Source organism: Passer montanus, unplaced genomic scaffold (assembly GCF_014805655.1).
Source record: "Passer montanus isolate IOZ18808 unplaced genomic scaffold, ASM1480565v1 scaffold13, whole genome shotgun sequence".
NCBI classification, from domain to species: Eukaryota; Metazoa; Chordata; class Aves; order Passeriformes; family Passeridae; genus Passer; species Passer montanus.
In genome coordinates, this window is record NW_024359832.1 from 5,745,254 (window position 1) to 5,766,165 (window position 20,912).

General features: G+C 38.9%; 1 protein-coding gene across 16 annotated transcripts in view; it reads left to right on the plus strand.

Annotated features, from left to right (window-relative positions):
- The window catches only part of APBB2 (amyloid beta precursor protein binding family B member 2), a 165,605-nt gene that overhangs the window by 105,138 nt on the left and 39,555 nt on the right, over positions 1-20,912 (plus strand). For 12 of the 16 annotated variants that reach the window (XM_039698864.1, XM_039698870.1, XM_039698873.1 and 9 more), the window contains 4 exons: positions 3,108-3,170; positions 3,614-3,699; positions 3,817-3,877; positions 17,514-17,660. In XM_039698864.1, coding sequence (XP_039554798.1) covers positions 3,108-3,170; positions 3,614-3,699; positions 3,817-3,877; positions 17,514-17,660 — 357 coding nt within the window. The remainder of the gene's footprint in view (positions 1-3,107; positions 3,171-3,613; positions 3,700-3,816; positions 3,878-17,513; positions 17,661-20,912) is intronic. The other 4 variants (XM_039698876.1, XM_039698877.1, XM_039698878.1 and 1 more) reach the window with 1 other exon arrangement.

Genomic DNA, 20,912 nt, shown 5'->3' on the forward strand with positions numbered 1-20,912 from the left:
GTCCCCAAAATTCATATTATATAATATCATGTAATTATTTTAATTGTAGATATAGGCAAAAGCATTTGCTTTTTGTCAGTTTCTGCATTCATTGATCAGCATCTAAGGGTTATTGAAGCAGTACTGGCTTTTTGACTCAGTGATCATTAAGATAGCATTCCAATACAGTACCAGTAGACTTAAAGTACTGGAGCTCGAAACAGGAGCATGAGTTGGGCTCAGGATTTTGTCCACTTCCAAATACTGAAACAGCTACAGAGGCTCCAGGCATAGCTGAAGTTACAGTGGGAACTGTTAGAAGAAGTCTTGCATTTCTTGAAACCACAGATGCCAAACTTTATTAAAAGGAAGTGGAGGAGGAATCCTTTGTGATTCAGCTGGTTCTGAACAGAACCCCAGTGCAGAGCAGTAAGAGAGAAATAGGTCATATAGTGTGTTTAAGAGACAGGAGTAATGAAATAATTTGACAGTGTCAGCTATCATGAATTTTTGGTTTTTAGTTTCTCTGCTGTTGGTGCATGCCAGCACTTGTATCATCTCCGCATCACTGGCAGGCAATATTTGTTTCAATTCCTGTTCACTGCACTGCTGCATACCCAAGTGCTCCTCCTTTCCCTCCCTGGGAAAGAGTAATACAGATGTCTGTGTTAAGGTCAACCTGACACTTCACAGAAGATTGGGAATTCAGTCCAGGCTAGGGGCTCCCAAGTGCCTTTATCCCAGCACTACCACTGACAGCATCACCTGTGGTGGAGAGCTTCCCCCTCCAAGCTGGACCCATGTGTGAGCTGTGTACTGCTGGCTCCCTCATTGCTGCTGGAAGCCTGTGCTTCAAGAAAATGTGTTTTGGGAGGGCTGGTTTAGCTCATTCCCCCATGCTGGATTTGTATTGCTTCATTCTGAAAAGGCTGGGAGATAATAGGTTTTAGGCAGGTAAGAGTATAGTCTAGGATTGAAGACTGGCATGGGTAGTATTTGATATCTGAACCAATTGGCTTCTGTGAGTCCATAAAAATACTTTATCTAAGTCACATTTTTCTGTAAAGCATCAAGTGCCAGTATTGAAATTAATTTATTTGGGTTCTTTCAGGTTATGAGTTTGTCAAAGAAACATTTAGAAACACTGTTTTTCCCACCCCCCCCAAGTAACACCTTTTTACCCTTTGTCTTGTTTCCTCCTTTTTTTTCCTTCATTTTATTTTGTGTGCCTGTCTCTTAAATAATGTAATATACAGAAGCTTTGCTTCATTTGGTAGAATGTGGCTCACAGCTGAGGGCAGTCAACAAAGAACAGATCAATTCAGCCATTTTTATGTTGTAGTTTACTCTGGATATTTATCATAAAAAAACCCCAGTTATTACTGTTGAACAGAGAATTTTTAAAAAACAGTAGGGAGGAATGATGCTGTTGTGCATAGAAATGGAAAAATGTTTTAAAAGGAAAATAATGTGAAAATGTCTTACGTTTACATGAAGTGCAAGGAAATTTTTCTTTCACAAGATAATCAGTAAATTTCAATCCAAAGCAATTATGGGTTAAGCATTATGCAAAAATCCTGCTGATTTAACAAAAATGCTAATAAATGCTAAATATTGATAACCTGTAACATTCCTCCCTTCCTCCCCCTCAAAAGCATGAAAATGTATTTTGGTTTTGCACAGCTGTTTAAATTTGACTTCGTTTTAGATCCCTCTTTTCTCTTGTATGTTGTCAAATTACTTCCATTTTGAATCCTTGTCTTTTGTAACATTCTTTTCCAAATTTTAGAAATTTTGCTGCCTCTTTCCCACTTCTTGTGCAGAGAAAAAGCTGTAGTGCTTAAGTTTCAATAAGAGCTTCTTTGAGATCATAGGAGAATTTGGTGATGGTAATTGTGTCTTCTTATAGCCTAACTCATCCCAGGTCTTGAACAGCTCTGGAGGTTCTTCTGTAGGTAACATGACCACTAGCAGCTAGTAATTAAAGAGGGGGGCTTGGGAGGAAAAGGTAACAACTCAATTAATTCAAAGGCACATTAGGAAAGGGTTACTCCTGGGAGTTGTTTCTCACAAGAGAATTCCTCCAGTGAGGATATAGTGAGAATGTTTCTGGGGTGAAAAGTCCACCCTGCAGATGAATACTTTGGGCCGTATTAGTGGGTACCACTTCGCCTTGGGGCTGAGCTGCACAGCCCAGCAGAGCTCATCTTAGAAGGGGAATTCATTTCAGGATTTCTTGGTTTGGTGAAGCTATAAAGAGGTGGCTCTGGGTCTCCCAGCAACCAAATCTCCTGGCTTTTATTGAGGACTGTGGGAATTCTCTCCAGATGAAACAGAGAGAGACATTACAGCATCAGCTGTTCCTCTCAAGCTTTACAGAAGAGCCTGAACCTCAGGTTGTTTAGTGCTAGACACACAGCTGTTTGCTTGATTGTACCACTGAGCACCTGTGAAAATTCTGAGAAACTTGAATGGAAAATGAGAGGGTGGGTGCTTTGTTTGGTTTGGGGTTGTTTTTCAAAAAAAGCTGATAGACATTTCAAAACTACTTTTTCAGCAAGAAATCTCTGCATTCCTTACTAATCCTTCTTCCCTTCTTGCCCTTTTCTTGTGCTTTCTCTCTAGAAATATTTGATCTTTACCTTGTTTGTGTCTTACCCTTGTATATATTTTTTTGTTTCAGTATTTCTAGTTCCAGTACCATTAAGGTCTTTTAACAAAAGTACCAATCAAATGGAAATTATAATGTTTCCCCTTAATTGCTGTTGATTAAAGGCTGTAGCAGCTGTGGCCAACATTCATATTCAGATTCATTTTGCTTGCTTTTAAGATCATAGTTAAAGAATAATTTCATTGTCTGTTCCTAATTTATATTAACTTTCCTTGTTTCAATCATTTGTTTTGGTAAGTAACTGTTAGAGGCATGTCTTCTCTCCCCTTCCCTCCAAATGCCATGCTATAGTGGAGTAAGTAGTTAAAGTTTGAGGTGATCTGTTCCCTAACCCATCCTGTAAATATCAATGCTAACCAAGAGTGTCTTGTGTTTTTTTTTCTTTTTCTTTTTTTTTCTTTTTCTTTCTTTTTTTTTATCAATGTGCTTCTTCCTGTGTGAATAATTATGTGTCTAGAAACAGCCATGGAGTGATTTTGCTGTACTGAATGGGGGAAAGATTAATAGTGACATTTGGAAGGCAAGTATATTGTCAGATTTTAGAACCTTTACTACTATTACCCTTGTTTTTTGCATGGCAGTGGCTGTTTTCCCCTTTTATTTTTCCATGAATGTCATTCATAACCTAGGCCAAAGTGAATGGGGGTACTGCTAGGAATGTCTAGCTCACAAACATGCTGCTTTTTCTGATCTTTCCACTTGGAATGGATTCAGTCTAAACTAGCAGGGCAACTGCCATGATGTAACAAATAAGATGCCTGCACTGAATGAAATGCAGCTTGAGAAATATATATATATATATCTCTATATATGCATGCTTCTTTTCAACTCCAGCCAGAAATACTATCGCTTCTTTGCAGGGAGGATTTAATTTCCCTTTGAGATAAGAAATAACATGATGGTATACTTAATACTATTATAATAGTATTAAAACTATACTAATAGCATTGCCTCTATCTCTAGGACCTGCATGCAGCCACTGTGAACCCAGACCCAAGTCTGAAGGAGTTTGAAGGAGCAACGTTGCGCTATGCCTCTTTGAAGCTCAGGTACAATGACTTCAGAAGTCTCAGTGGAATGACCAGCTCTGTTTTGTGTTGTGCTGTAATTTTCATATGATTTTAAGACTGATTTTGTTTTGGTTTGTTTTTTTCCTTATGTCACAGAAATGGTCCACAATCTGATGATGATGATTCTTGTAGCATCAACAGTGATCCAGAAGCCAAGGTGTGTATGAAGATCCACAATGGTATAACAATTGCAAATCTAGCAGTTGTAAGCCTAAATCTCCAAGGTGCAGACTGTCTCCTAAGTTTTGAAATTAAGTGTACCCCTCCTCTTGGCACAATGCGGATTGACCATGCAAGACTAATTCCATTAAAGGAGTTTTCAGATCTAAAGCTTCATTCAGTTGGGTGAGGAAAGTGTGACTTACTTTGAAATCATGTAAGCTGGGAAATTGGATTTTAGAGCTCAAGATTCCACTGTCCAACTGTAATAACTGTCCTCTTGCACAACTGATTGTCTGTCTGAGAGAGGGCTCTAGTTTTTATTATCTGTAGCTTCCAGGGGCATTCAGTGACAGAATTTGCTCTTTATTTTCAAGTTTGTCCCTTTTTAAAGTATTCTTCCTTTTTTATGTGTCTGCTTCAACCTACAGCTACTAACAAGAAGTTACCTTTTAGAACAAGAAACTTCATTTTTTGGAAGAGAGACTGCAGCCTACTTTGAGAGTGCACTTCATAGAGAAAAAATTAGACCATTATGTGACCATAATTAGAGCTTTTAGTGTTAGAATCTAAAGGTTTAGAGAAGAAAGAAGCAGCAGAAAGTTTGGTATGCTTGCATATCTATCTCCAGATTTGTCTTGTTGATAGTTTTGCCTTTTGCTTGCATCCATTATTAAGGGTGTATATGAATCTCTATAATTGAAAATCCAAGTAATTTAAATAAGTATTTTGGCTGTGCCATACAGCTGCAGCAACTGACAGGATCTGAAACTACTTATTTGCAGGAACAAATATGTATGTGACAGAGCTGATAATTTTAATAGCATTAATGATACATTTTAAGAGAGAAAACAGACTGATCATGGCATTTAATTTTCTTTGTCATCTTGATTATTTGGCTTGTGATATTTAATTCAGATGTAAATAGTTGTACTTTGCTTGGCTTGCTGGTAGCTTAAAAGCAAGAGTTTCAGCTATGCCCTTTACAATGACAAGCACTAAATTCTGAGCACAGTAAATGGAGTTGAAGGAGTGAGGAGCTTTAGGTTCCAGTCCTGAGAACAATAGAGTTGTTCCTTTCATGATGAGCCTTATGGTATGGAAAGCTTTAAAGGGAGGCTGTATTTTGGTATGTCTCTGACTTTACTAGGTGATTTGCACTGAGTATTTTTTGAGCTGTTCCTACATGGAGGACAATGGCAGTAGTTTTGTGGACAAGTAACTTGTACCATCACCTCCCTTCCCTCTCTCACTTGCTGTTTAAACTTCAGTATTTATGGATCAGGTACCTCTCTGGTGTCTGTGAAATGGGACAGTGTCAAAAGCTTGTTCTCTTTTGTCTATCACAACTGGTTTTGTTTTACCAGTTCAGGTAAAACTATGCTGATAATGCTTATAAGGGTAATCAAAACTGAGCACTGAAACAGTCACAGAAGTGATTGAGAGGAGCAAGACAAGAAATAGAGGAGAAACTAGACATGTTTTTGCCTTTTTAAAAATCACTTGAGTCAAAGCACCTTGCCTGATTTCTGCCCAATGCAGATGCTGTGCAGGGGCAGCAGTGACCACAGCAGATACTGTGAGGTCCTCAGGTGAAGCTCAGCAGTGCTGACACTGATTTGCAGCAGGAGAGGCTGAGGGCAGAGCTGCCCCAAGGACAGGGCAAGTATGGCCATATGTCACAGGAATGGCAGGTGGTCCAGAAACAGCAGGGACAATCATCTCCTGTGGGAAATGCTCTGAGATCTTTCTTTCTCACATGGATAGGAAGGGGATGGGGTAGGTAGATTCCTTGCTAGTCCATTTTACCCGAAATATGGAGAGACTGAAAGAAGTCTGATAGGATTTGAAACTGACGACTTGAAAAAAATCAGATATTTTTAGCCTTTTAGGCTCTCCCCTGCTGTATTATCTGCCTTACCTATCTTTGATTGAAGCTTTTGTGGGGCAGCAAGCACAGATAAATCCTTTTTCTTCATTTCATCATAAGAGAAGAAAGGTTTTTTAGCCCATTAAACTATCTATTGGAAGAATTTGTTAAAATGAACTTTGTTAGAGGTATGTTAGAGATCTCAAACCTATTTAAACCTAATCATGACATTGGCCAGTACATTTGTGGAAAAAAACAGTGTCCCTGTGGCACATTTAATGCTGTATTTCAGCAAAGGGAACCGTGCCACCTTGTGGGAAGCTTTAGTAGTTGTCTTCCCACAGAGTCAGCTTCTGCAAAGATTGAAGCACTGCAAAAATGCCTGCTTTGGGAAAAGCTTGTCATATAATTCATGTAATTGTTGTAAAGAAAGTGATTTATGCAACAACACATTTAAGTGTTCATAATTGTCAGTAAAGAACTAATGTGTCTCTATGTATCACATGCTTAAGGTGCAGTTCAGTTTCATGTCTGTGGCATCTTGGTCAGGTTTTCTGCAGAAGGTCATAAAGGTGAAGTGGAAATAGGAGAATTATTACATCCAGCTTCTTGGTATCATCAATTTATTTTGATAGAAATTTCTTGAAGAGATGGCTTATAGTGCTTGATGAGGATCCTAATTCTGCATGTGAAACATGCACAGCTAGAAATGAGTTTTGAATTGGTGCTTCCCAGGAGACAGATCGTAACCTTCCTGGTTAATTTATAGAGCAATATGTGCCTTCCTAATTGAGTTTCAAGGAAGGCAAAAGATGCTTTTAACAGTCCCAGACTGTAAATTATTCTGGGTTGTCTTTTTTTCCATTGTTATAAAATACGATGTCCCTATGTAAAAACATAGGAAGGTACTAAATTGTTTCTTATGTCCGTGTATAGAAACAGAACCTCCTGGGAAACCTGTCACTGTCCCTAGGAATGGCATGGGTTTTCAGATTCCCTATCCACATTGGTCTGCTCAGCAAAGCTTCACTTTTCCAGCCTCTCCATTTCAGACCAGTTTTAGCTATATAGTGTCTAAGAATGGGAAGAATGTATTTAAACCTGTGGAAGTCCTAGGCATTTATTCCAAAAGACTGTTTTCTACTTTAGAAACCAGTAAATACTCTGAATCTCAAAGGAAGAGAATGAGGCTATTTCCAAGAGAGAGAGTATCAGGAGATGTTGATAACAAGTATTTAAATGTAGTGATTCACCTGTAGTTGAATGAAAACACACTTGGAGACATGGAAAGTGAGTTGGTGATGAATTTCTATGGATTACCTGGCCTTTAGGGTTTAACCAGATGCCCTTTGGCAAGCTGACTTGTGGCTGTTCTGAAAGTGGCCTGTAAATCAAAATAATCTAAGCACTATCAAAATAATTTTACAAAATACTATGTGCTCCCCAAAGATTTAATATCCATATCTTGATTGCTTTTCTTACTATGGAAGCAGGTGTATGTGTTTTGGGACCATTGTATATTTGCTTCTTTCTGGTCTTTTCCAGAAGAAAACACTCTGCCTACACACAGGATCATGTGTAAATAATCAGTGTGTATCCTTGGGGATGGATATGGATCTGATTTCTGATCCAAGTGAAGACTTCACCTGAGAGGAGCTTTTGCCATGTCCAGCAATCCCAAGAAAGGATTCTTTTCTTACACTCAGAGCAGCTTCTAAATTCTTGGTTCAAACAGGGATTATTGAGCATTTTCCAGCAGTCCACCTCAGGCTGGACTACACTCTTCTCATGAGCTTACAAAATGCTGCAAAAAGCCTCAAAATAATTTCAATTAATTAAATATGAGACGTTTATTCCATCTTAAGTCTCTTTTCAAAAGTAGATGAAATCTAAAAGAGAAGTAGGGTATCTTCAACAGTTTTTCTTCTAAAGGTGGTATTGTTGCTTGGTTTTTGGATTAGGAATTTGTTTCTTTCAAAACAATCTTTTGTTTTCATTCCCTAGGAAATAGCACTGGAAGAAATCTTTACCTATTTCTTTACCCTTATAAGGGAATCACAGTGTATAAACCCATGTATTAATTTCAAGCTTCTTCTTAAGTATTTTTTGTGGGGTTTTTTCTGCTTTGACTGGTCTTCCTGAAAACCTGATTCAAGTGTAATCTGCCATTCCACCTTTGCAGCTCCTGGGTAGCAATGGTGAGTGGTGGGGGTGGCTGTTTCTAAACTGGTTTGTTTCTGAATTTGGCTGTTTGCCATTAGCAGCATTAAGGCACCCTCACATCTACAGAGCTGCTGCAGGTAAATGATGCAGGTGCTTGAAAATGTTCTGCTTCAAAAGCAGTTTTAGAAATAGCCAACTAAAGCACTAAACTACATATCTTCAGTGATTTATTTTTTTAAATAGTCTTTTTCATGTCGTGCATTAGACCTTTCAGACAATGTGTTTGCTTGTTTTTTATCTCTGTGAAGGATAGTTGTTACTGTTGACATCTGTTGTGTCATTAGGTAAAAATTCCTAATGTCATGATGTGATGTACATCATAATACAGATTTCTGTCTAGAGGATATTTGCTTCCATCTTGTTCCTAAATGGAGCCTTGTTCAGTCAAATATGAAGATGAGTTCAGGGCAAGGAAGATGCATCATTTTCCCAAATTTCATGGATTTACTTTATAAGGGCATACCGAGTTACAGTATAGTTTTTTGTTATACTGTATGTAAAATATAAATATCTGAGATAATGCAGCCAATTTCTCAAGCTATTCAAGATTATAATGAGATCCTGCAAAATATTACATGTCTTTCACTCCTAGGGATGCCATATAGCTCTGGGATCTAATTAACTGTGAACCTAACATGCACAATCAGGACATGACTGCCCAACCAGTAGGAGGGATGTAGAGGTGACATTTTACTTGTAGTCTTCTTTAGAAAAACACATCACAAATCCATTCCTCATGCAAATGAGAATGAAAACTGCTTGAATATTTACCATTATTTTCCAGTTTCATAATGCAAGAATTACATCTCGACTTTGGGGGCATTATCAGGATTTGTTTTGTTAAGATGTGCTGTACAAAAGGTTTGCACCGGGCTGGGAGATTTCTGCAGGATTGGGAAAAGAGAAGATAAATCATAGGAACATATTTTGTTTCAAATCAAAGCAAAAGATCTCCATGGCCAGTGAAGTTCCAGTGTTTACAGTGGCAGTGTCTGTCACAGGTGTGTTGACCAGGAATCATTGCTGGGGTAAGTAAGAGCACAGGTGCCAAATGCATTGCAGGAGGACGACTGATGCAGATGGAGGCTGTGTGGGTCATGCTTTGCCCTGGGAACAATTACTGCCTTTGCCATGAGTGGCCAGGTTGTGTGGGCAGTTTGGGTGCTTGCCAGTGACCACTGTCCTTGTGGGGAGGCAGCTTCCCCGGTTGCCAGTCAGGTGAGGTGACCCTGGAGGGAGCCTTGCCTCTGGAATTGCAACTGTGGGACACCCAGTGTGCTGCTGTGGCCTCTCAGGCATGGCATACTAGGAAGTGCTGGCTACAGTTGAGAAAACATGAATATACCTATTTTAAATGGGTTTTTTAAGTGATGTTGTTTCTTCCATGGTGGCAGTTTCTGTTGTTTCACTAGGTCAAAGTGCCAGTGTTATCTTCAGTCCTTTTCTCATGGAGGTGCACAGTCCAGTTTTTCTTGGCTGGAGTCTGTGTACAGCATCTTGCTGTGTACAACCATATAACAAACGGTGGTGGTTCAGTAGAACACAGAAAACCCCAGGGTGCTGATCTAAGCAAAAAAAAAAAAATTTGGAAGAATCTTCACTTTCTAATACTTTAATGTTGCTTATTTTTAGTAGTTTCTAATCACAGTTTATTCACTGTTTTATGGTGCCACACACTAAACTTTTAATGGGCCAGCAGTACTTAGTGTGTGGTTGTTGAAGGAACCCTCAGGAATTGACAGAAACTGGGAGAAGCAGCAGCTCACCATACTCATGTGCCACAGGCAAAAAGTGTCTGTGGCCATTCTGCAGACCCATGGATTCTGTCAGCAAGCAGCTCCCAGTTTAGCCCAGCCTGGGCTGATATTGCTGGCACACGTCCCTGGCAGCTCCCCAGCAGCTTTGCTGACACAGTGCAGAGGCAATCACAGCTTGCAGCCCTTCATGCTCCCCGCTTGAGACCAACCATTTCACCTCTGAAACAATCTCTGTAGCCTCTGTCAGCTTCAGCTCTGGAATGGCCTGTTCACTGTGAATTGCCTCTTGAATGTCTGTTCATTGTATTGCTACAAAATGAAATTACAGATATTTTTATATTTCTCTTCAATTATTTACATTACTTTGCCACTTTAGGGCAGCTCAGGGAAATAGCTTGTTCTAGTTTGACAGGTTACAGTGTTTACCATTCCATGGCATAGATTTTTAATGGAAAAAAGTGCTGGGGTAAATATAAGTATGTATATTTATTTCTGTTATATATTGCACATACATGTTATAAAACCAGCATGATACAAACTTGGTGAGTTATTTGTCCATTGGACTAGCTGAAAGGTGCATTTATGGAGGAAGTTCATTTAAAAATCAATTAAAGTGGAACATTTAGTTGAATGACAGAGCAATATTTAGATAGCTCTAGCCAGCATGTATATTTATTTTTAGTTCTACTTCTAAATTTCACTTTAAAAAATTAGACATTTTCCTTGTCAAAATTTTCTGCATTTCATCCAAGAGAAAAGGGATAATATTTATCTCTTAAGAGATTGAAAGCATGAGATGTGTTTCATATATATATGAAGCATATGTGCATCATAGTGCCATGTTGCACAGTTATGCATTATTCCATATGTTTGGAGATGATGACTCCATGGTGCTTCAAGGAAACAGCCTGACAGTAAATGGGTCCTCAAATGTGGGAGCTCCACCAGTGCTCAAGATTTCTGGGCTCTGGATTTGTGCTTATTTGAGTCTTTTTTGAAAAGCAGGAATTGGTCAATAGTGATTTAACTTCATTGACTTTGGATCCTGTTGTAAACATAATTTCTGCAGAAATCAAATTACTTATAATAATGTTGCTTCTAATGAGACATGAAATTCTGACTTTAGTGAAGCTGGAAGGTTTTTCTCCATTGATTCATAAGGTCAAGAGTTCACTTAAAGGTTGGGAGCTCTTCAGGGGTTTTTGTTTCTTTTAAAATTTGGATGTCATGCATATTCCCTTTGAAATTATGCACCACAGTACTAAATAAAGTACTGCTGGTGGTATTAGAAGCACTTATATATCTGTCAGCCTGAAGAAGAGCCTACATTGGGAAAATACAGCATTTAAGGTTAAAGTTAACAAGTGCAGAGCATTAGTTTTAAAGAAATAAATGCACACTTTCTTTATGCTCTGTAAACTCCTGCAGGGCTTGTCTCTACTGACAAAGCATAATGTGTGTGTTTGTTGGGGTCATGTTTGTGTGTCAGAAAACAGCAAAATCTGCTTGAGTTATCCCAACAGTTCAGTTACTCTGCAAGATAGAACCAGATTTGAACATCCTTTATTAGTTTCTAGTGAAAAATTACTGCCTTTTCTTAAATGAGGAAGCACAGGTTTTATTTCACTGTATCAAAATGAAGCCCAAGACACCCTTAGCTCAAAGCAAAATGCATAAACCCATCCCTTTAGGATCTGAAGTCAAGGTATCTGTAAAGCATCTAAAGTGAAAAACCTGTTCTTGCTGAGAAGACTAGAGAAAAGAATAAGATTATTTTAATTTCTTCTTCAGAAGGAGCTGTTAGAGAATAGTAGCAACCATTCTATTTTTTGCTCAAATGGCTGGATTTTAAAAGATCTAAACCAGTGCAGTGTTCCTGCAATATTTTATTGCCTTGGTAGAGCAGATTTGACCTCTGGCTGTAAGCCAGGGGGAACCACTGACACAGAAGCATTAAGCTCAAAACAAGAGAGGAACTTTTGTCATCCTACACATTGTAGTCTGCAGGTCTGGAAAAATGAGACTGTAGTGGCTTGGAGAATGAGTAAGGGACCGTGAGAGCAGAAAATTGGATACTGACCTCCTGTAAAGAAGTAATGTATTATAAAGGTTATTTTATAATATTTGTAAAGTCCCCATATTTAATTCTAGGGGAGTTTAGTTTATAATCATCTGCCCGAAATATTAGTGGTTTCTGAATTCTGTTGTGACCTGAATATTTCTGTGCTTGTTTTTGTATTTCATGTGCATTTTCAGTAATTCAAGTAATACAAGATGAACTACAACAAGAAGCTGGAAATGTTGAAAAGTCTTATTAGTTGGTTTTGATTAAGCATTTTGAATTTTTTGTAGCTAAGAACTTTTATGTGAGATCTATGAATATTTCTTTGAGAAAGGAGATGCACTGCAGTCTGTTCATGTCAATTGAATGAAAGTGCTTGTTCATTAATTGCATAAGTTCTTTTTATTTTCTTGTTACTCTATCTTTGATCTTCTCCAGTATTTTCATCTGAAATCAATGTAATCTTTCTTGCTATGTAGCAGGCAAATAAACTGGAACACACTTCTTCCTCAGAATAGAAAGATGTTCTATTATGCTTCCAAAGAATAAAATAATATGATAGATTTTTTTTTCAAACTATCAAAGAAAATGCAATTGAAATTTTGGAGGTTATGTTGGCTGCATAATAAATGGTAAATTATGTGACCTACATGCTGTGTCTCAGGCACAAACCTGCTCAGTGGTCTGTGATAAAAGGTCTTATTAAATATTGTAGTGATTTATGTGTCTGCAGGCAGATATAACCTTTAAAAAGGAAAAATATAAAAGGAAACAAAGGGAAATTATTCAAAACCAAGTCCTGTGGGCTTGGAAGTAGAGAAGAAACAAGTAGCACATATTTAAAGCATCAAGGCAAACATATTCTTAATGCAGATGTGTTCATAGTGGCTGCCAACAGCTGTGTAATATGAAAAGCAATCTGTCTGTGGTTTGGTAATGGACATTAGTTGTTCTCAAGCTGATGCTCTAATTCACTTTCACCCTGTTGTGGGATCTTTTCTATCCACACTTGTATGATCCATCCAGCTTCCAAAACTGCTCTGCCATCAGTCATGTGCACTTGATGTCTTGTCCTCGTTTTAGTAGGGGATTGTATCTGCTTTGTCTTTCTCAATTTTTTTTAATTTTCTTTAATGCTGCATGCTTAGCACTGCATGAGGCAACAGCTAGAGTGTGCATTTGCTTATGGTTAAAACTGTATCACAGTTCTCTGTCCCTGCCAAAGCTCCTTCCAGAGTTCTTCTTGGGAAAGAGCTGCAGAGCAGGACCCTGCCCTTTGTTGAAGGATTTGCAATGCCAAAGAGCAAAAGTGTGATCTGTGGTTTGTTCATTTCTTCAATCCTAAAGTTCCCCAGCTTTAGGCAATGTTTTGGATCAGAACTGCACTGCAAGAGAGGTTTACAGCTCTATACAGAGTTCAGATTACAGCATTTATGAGTTTGGTTCTTAGTTACAAATCATTAACCCTGAAACATTAATTGGATTTGCAACTATTTGAACATAAGTTCCCCAGAACTGTAAAACCAAGCAGCAGTAGCTGTGTTTTCATTTTTGTTCACCTGTCTTTTCTTGGGCTAGTGTGTGATAAGGTGGATTTTTTTTTCCTCTGTGTAACTTCTTTGCACAATGTCCTGTGTATCCAGGCAGGAAATGTGAAGTCTTCAGTCAAGATGAAAATACAAGATTATTGACTTACCATGGTTTAAGTGACATTTTTTTCATTCACTTCTCTCAGCCATGCAATGTTTGTGGTAGTGCCTTTGATCTTCCCAATCCCAAACAGCAATGTTTGGACAGTATACAATTCCTAAGTATCTTTCAGCCTGCTGTATTTATCAACTTCTTTTGGTTTCCTTCAAATCTGTTTTTCTTTGCCAGCTTTTGAAAAAAGTCTGGCAAAAAGGGCAAGCAGACAACCTGACCAGGCACAGAAAACTTTCTCTAAAAGAGAAAATAGACAGACTACTGTAAGACAAAAGTTGACATTGGAATTACTTTGAAATTATGATGGGCCAATAATTATTAATTGCCACTAATTATGTCTAAGCCTTGAGCAGAGATGCATAACAAGCTGGCATTGCCAGGAATGAGCTCATAGACTCTTAATGAAGAAAAGCTCTGTTTTTTAGCTTGGCTTGGTTTGCCTCTAGGTGTTAGTTGCAGAAGACAACAGGGTGCATTATCAAAGCTCTTTGGGGTCAGAGGAAGTACTTTGACTCTTGGCTTGTCAGTGTCATTGGTGGGAGGCAGGGGACATGATGCTGTGTTAATGTATTAGAGTTCTGGGCAATTCTGCTGTCATGCCTGACTCAGCCAGCCATGGCCTAAAAATTAGGTCATATCTGACTGGGGACACTAGGTGGTTTGTTTCTGCTGGCTTTTGTGCTCTTTTGTTTTAAAAAGAAGAGAACCTCTAAGTCAAATAATGAGAGAGGAAAAAAGCAATCTACAATAAAACATGAAGTGGATCTCTGACAATCCAGCTGCTGGCACTATACAGAGAAGACAGACATGCAGGCATGCTCAGACTTCCACCTCTTTCCCACTCCACATTTGTGTATTTATATACTTCTGCTCTATTGATGCTGAGTAGACCCTGCTGTGTGTCTCATGTTACTGGGTCCTCCTATTTTCTAGTTCTGAAAATCTGCATGAGGTCAGCCATGACTGCTGAGCCACATCAGCACATGTATTCACTTAGCCACAAAATACCAAGTTTTTGGCCTTTAGGTGTATTTTGAGCAAAAGAAACCTACTTTTATATATATACTCAGGTACATGCATTGGCTTGTGAGTAGAATGTTGAGTCTTTTTAGGGTTTATTGAGATATTTTTGTTTGCAGTGAGTTTTTGGAAATTGGTTTGTTTTCTGAAGCTGTTCTGAAGCATTTTGTTTGGGTTATGGTAAGGCTTCTTGTGAAATACACAAAAAACTTGTCAGGTGCCAGAAGCCAAGGGCTTTCTCATGCCTACCTCACTTGGAAGCACCAAAAGGGAAGTGAAGCAGGGAAGGAAGCCAGATCCTTCACATGGAGGGCAATATGTGGGGTAGGCAAGAGTGTTGTGTTCTGCTCACTTTACTGTTTTGGCAGTATGGGGCTGTATAAACACAGTGGATGCTGCCACTAGAGAATTTCAAACATAGAATAAAAAAAGGCCAGGAAAAAATAGCAAAACAGTTCACCATCTTTACTAATAAGAGGTTTACCTGCTGTCAAGTTGAATTGATAGTCTTTCATCATTTTTGGCCTTCTTAAGATACACTCTGTTCAGTGCAAGGACCATATAGGTTGGATGGGCCTCTGAGCAATCTGGTCTGGTCTAAGGTATCCTTGGCCACAACAGGGGATTGAACCTAGACAATCTTTAAGGTCCTTTCCAACCCAAAGCCTTCTGTGATTCCATATTTATCCTTGTGTTCAGAAAGCAGCTAACAAATTGCAGATGTGGCTGAAATGTGAAGAGCAACAAGGAAACAGTATGTTTATGGTACATATTTAGTTCTTCACCTCTCTTATGATTTAGAAAATGTTTCCCTCTGCTAGTATTCTGCTATTCAGTTTAATATTTAAATACCTGTAAAAAAATCCTTTCTTCTGGTACGGTAGAATCAGTTTTTTTAAAGCTTGCAAAGATAAATATTTAATACCCCAGTGAGTATAGCAGCACTTTTAGCAAGATTCATGAGCATCTAATGTGCCTGAAACACTTCTGCAATCTTAAGATTAGAACACCTTAATAATTGCTAAAAAATGGGGGGTTTTTGTATCTTGTGTGGTCCTGAAGTGAAGAGCACCCCTGAGTATTGACCCCTCCTTTGTCTCTTCTTTCACCTTCTCCTTCATGGCCCTTCAGAATTGAAAGTCAGCACTTTTGTGGGTTTCCAGCAGAGCTGGGTCAGGAAGCAGCAGTGTGGGAGAATTTGCATGTTGATTCCCTTGTTTGCAAAGCAAAAAAAAAAAAGAAAAAAAATCCACAAAAAGCTGGAGGCATGAAAGGCTTTAATTTTTTATCTACAGTCTAAAGGGTTTTATGCAATTGCAGAGTGTATTTGCTGTCTGATACCTGAGATGAGATGAGATGAGGTGAGATGAGATGAGGTGAGATGAGATGCTTGGTTAGTGGCTCGTTGGAGTGGGTACCAGAGGTTCAGGAAGCAGGCTCTTCACCTGGCTTTCCTGCTTGGTGGAGTGAGCCTGGAGTGCATTGTGCAAACTGAAAGAAGGCTGAAGGAGGAGAGAAGTTTTAAAGGGAAGGAGAAACTCATTAATCTTTTTATCCACTGGTGAATTGTATTCCTTCCTTAGTTTGCTAAAGTTGACACATTATGCATATTTAAAATACCTTGGTGTTCTGGAGTAGGGTTTTTTTGAGGGCAGCTGTTCCCAAAGGACACACCAGTGATGGTGTGTGAGCTTCATCAGCTCACTGACTTCACAGCAGGATTTAGAAGGTGGCAAGTGAAGACTCAGCTTTTGAGCTCTGAAGCTGATTTATTTACTGCATCTGAAGAAGGATTGGTAGCTGCAGCATGGGCCTGCTGTGGCAGTGTGCTGCTGGAGGCAGCAGGGCTCCCAGCAGTCACCAGCACTGCCTGCCTTCCTGCAGCTCCCAGGATCACACTCTGCTTTCCCAAGGGCCCGCAGGATGCTGCTGACAGCAAGGAAAGCTGTGTGGCACAAGGCAGCAGCACTCAACCATGAGTGCTGGTCTGCTCTTGCTGAGCCTTTAGGGACCATCTGAAGCATTGGTGGGTCTGCTCAGGAGGTACAACCAGCCTGCTGAGCCCATTGCTGTAGCTCAGAGTGAAACACCTGTAACCTTCTCTGGAAGAAGCCTTGGTCTCATAGACAAACTCTTATTGACTTAGTGTGAGGTCTGTGTTTCTCCCACTGTAATGCCTGAGAGCAAATGAGCAGGGTTTGGTGTTTTTTCAGAATAAACACTTTTTATTCTTTACCTTAGTAGGTGTAGGGTAGAGATGGTGCCATTCAATTTCTTCCATTTTGTTTTGTATGCAAAAAGTGCCATATGTGCAAAATAATGTTACCTTGGCTTGTTCTGCCAACTGAGTGCTCTGGTTGGCTAAACATCATTCTACTAACAAATGTATAATTAGAGTGTTTTGTTTTAAAGGTAATTTTTAATTTCTTCTAGAAAAAGCCTGCTTTCCTCTTATGATACTTATCTTCTTCTTAGCTTTGAATTTGTTATTGTTTGGTACCTTAGGTAAACTTACTATAGAAGTGATTGCTGTAATCCACAAAAAAAGTGTAATTTTCTGGTCAAAAGCCAGACAGTGGCCATCTCACAGGAGACATAACCCAGTAGTCTTTTCTTTCTTTTCAATTAGAGCTCTAGATTCTAGCTAAAATTTCAATTCTACTCTATCTATAGTTGTGTTTTTTCCTTTATTGTTTTTGTATTTGTATGTGCCCTAATATTTACTGCTCCCTTGTTTCCTCCTTTATGTTAGCAAAGTTATTTTATTGGAAGGCATTGCTGTTACCTCCACAGACACCTTTCATAGCAAGTCATGCATTCTTCTTTGTTTCTTTGAATGTTTTCACCTTTCCATTCACAAATCATATTTTCATTTACTTATCTTTGAGTGTAAGCCCATCTACAAGGCCTTAATTTTTTTTCCAGTTCTAGATGCAGACCTTTAGCATTAACTGCCTAGTTGCTGTTGTATGACAGATGGTTTTTGATTTCTTTTCAGTGCTTCGCTGTGCGATCTCTGGGCTGGGTAGAAATGGCAGAAGAAGATCTGGCTCCTGGAAAGAGCAGTGTTGCTGTGAACAATTGCATCAGGCAACTCTCTTACTGTAAAAATGACATCAGAGACACTGTTGGCATTTGGGGAGAGGTAAGAAGAGAGTGAAGTTCTCCTCCTCTTGGAACATCCCCCTTGCACCATAAAACATCTCAAAAGATCACTTCCCTAGACAGCTACTTCCATGTTCTGTGTTTGGGATTTCACTACCTCAGCCTGGTACGGCCAAATATATAAAAGGGTTCAGGGAAAGTGTTGAAACTTCTTTGTTCCAAACTGCTCAGGACAGCAGATGCCACAAAGACCTCACTTTCATGTTACCTCTGTACTAGTACACACCTGTGCAGTGGCAGTGTTGGGGACACACAGGCCAAACTGTTGAAATTCAGTGTAAGTCTTCTTCTTGATCAGAGGGCCAAAAGTGATGCTTTGTAACAACATTTTCAAAGGTTTCACAATGACAAAGGGCTTTAAGGAAACCCACACTGGCAGGGTTGTGGTTCTGAAATATATGAGAAGATTGGCACTGATGGACAGATGGTTTATCTCACGATGATTATTTTATCAGTGTTTCAGAAGGAAATTAATTATATGTCATCAGTCTGTCTGTTGGCTTCTCTCCAATAACTCTTGAATCTCTGCACCAGAGTCATCCAGTTTTGAAGGATGCCAGATTCCCACCCACTGAGGGAAAAAGAGAGAGCCCAGCTTTCCTCTTTGCAGGTTTGCTGAAGGGCCAGTGTACCTTCATTGGCTGAATCACAGTTGCTCTCTGCTTCTTTCTGAGCTGGCAGCAAAGAGAGGATAACTGTGGGAACTTGAGGAAAATTGAAGGGAGCTTTAGGTTGTGATGTAGAAAATAGGTGTGCTGGGGAGAGATGAGGAAGTGGAAGATGTTGAGGGGTCAGTAAGTGATAAAAGAAGGGAAAAGATGGGACATACCGAGAACATAGGAGACAAAGCCTCAGTAAAACATTTTTGTCATTTGATTGTTCGTGGAACAGCCTAAACTTCTGCCAAATCTCATTTTCTACTTCTCTCCTGACATAATTTCAGAAGGGTTGCACTAATGTGGATTGGCCACACAAGAGCTGAATAGAAAACTGACAAAAGAGTGAATGTTGTAACTTTCCCTTGTATGATCTAAGAAAAATGGCTCTGCCAAAGAAAGAAGAAATCAAAAGAAAGGCTTGTCTACATTTCAGTAAAAATTCCAGGAAAAAATAACATTCAGTCTCCCAAGTTATTATTGCAGTCTATGGCTCCAGTTCACCGTCCTAACTATGACACAGCAATGCCAAGACACTCTGGGGGAGCAACTGGGAGAAAGTGCCCTTAAAAATTAAAATTATGTGTAAAGGAACACATTTCCAGTGTTCTAGCCATTTAAAATAATTTCAGAAGGATTTTTATGTGTAAGAAACATAGTTAGGAACGGTGAACGGTTCCAGTTCACTGTCCTAACTATGACCACAGCAATGCCGAGACACTCTGGGGGAGCAATTGGGAGAAAGTGCCCTTAAAAATTAAAATTATGTGTAAAGGAACACATTTCCAGTGTTCTAGCCATTTAAAATAATTTCAGAAGGATTTTTATGTGTAAGAAGTATATATTGTACATATAAATGAACAAGACAGTATTGTTTTCCTTTCTTTCTTGCACCTGGGAACAGTTTTCTTTAGATAATATAGCAATACAAGCAATTAGAGATGTGTCAGTCATGGGCTTTGGACTTACTGCTGACCCCAGGAGAGAAAAAACCCCAGTATCTTTACATGTGTGTAATCTCATCCATTTTTCAGATAGCAGCACTTTGATCAACTTGAAAGATATTGTTTACTTTGAACCCTCATGATTTGTTTTAAGAGTTAATGTTCACATTTTTTCTATATCTGTCAATCCCCTTATTCTTTGTTGGAAACCCTTGCAGATTTTCAAGCTAAGCTGATAAAAAGTTTTGGTCCTCTTGAATGGATGTTTAAATTAAGAGTGCTATTCATTAAAAAAAAAATCAGCCTGACAAAACAATAGAGATACTGTGCTTGGATAGATGGCTCCTGAAGTAAATTGTCTTCCTGATATTCAAAGAGTTCATTACATCCAACCACATTTTCCTGCCTGCAATGTAAGGCTTCAAGAGTGATTAGAAGAGGCATGTCTTAGAGAGAAACCTGAGAAAATTATACTCCATCACTGATGTATCAGATGGAGCAATTACAGCAGGAATCTATTATGGAGCTAAATGACTGCACATAGGAATTTTAAGATTACCTAAAGATTTACTTTAGCTAGAATGTAATGAAAGTGAAATGTGGCTTAAGACCTAGATCCAAGTTTTCATGATTTAAAAAACTGCAAAACAAACCACAAAACCTCCCACACCCTGGGTGAAATCCTGACCCTGCAGAAGCTTTGTTAGTGGCTTTAATGTGGAATTTGTCCTTTTCTCCAAAAGAAATTACATCTAAATTTTGAACTGCTACTGCTCTGTAAAATCTAAACAGAAAATGGCTGTTCACCTGTTTGTGTTGCTCTTTTGCCATGAATTACATTTCTGTACATTAGAATATCACTTACATGAAAAAGATACCTTCTTGCCATTGACCTATATACTGCAGCCTGAGACTTCCATAAAAACTGCTGGGATTGAGCCTTTCTTTCCTTTATTCACTTTCCCTCCATGGCTCTTCCTCACCTCAAACCACCAGATCTCTGCAGCTCTTCAGCAGTCTGAGACGTTACAGCCTATGTTCAAGCTCCTAGCCTGTCTAAATAATTTCTTTTTGACCTATGCAGTGCTTTCATCTCTAAAATAGCTTTTGTATAATAAGGCAACAAAATTTAGCAAAATATATTGCTTCTGGCTGCAGACAAGTGATCCCCTGAGCATTGCAAGGATCATTTCCTGTGACTTATGTTGCTTATCTGCCCATTCTCCAATTTTTTTCCAGTTAATTTGGATTCTGTTTTGTTACTCTAATCCCAGTGTATTTTGCATTAATAACATATCTTTCCTTCTTGTAATAATTTCCTTCTGGAACAAATATATAAGTATAAAATGGGTCCAAAAGGCAATCTTTGTGACACTTGGTATCATTCTTCACACAATTTGTTTACTGCTTCTGACCTTCAAGCAAATTTCTCGCTTTTTTAATTCGTGGTGTGTCTTTTTCTGTCTGCCACTAACATCTCAGTATTTCTGGTTTACCCCTTTTTTTTTGCGTGACTATCACAGCTACATCTGTTTCTGCTTCTGTAGAAGCAGCCTATATATCCAGCCTTGCATCTCAGCCACAGATGTGCTTCTCCCATCAGGCAAAAAATGCTTGAGTTGGCTTTGCTCA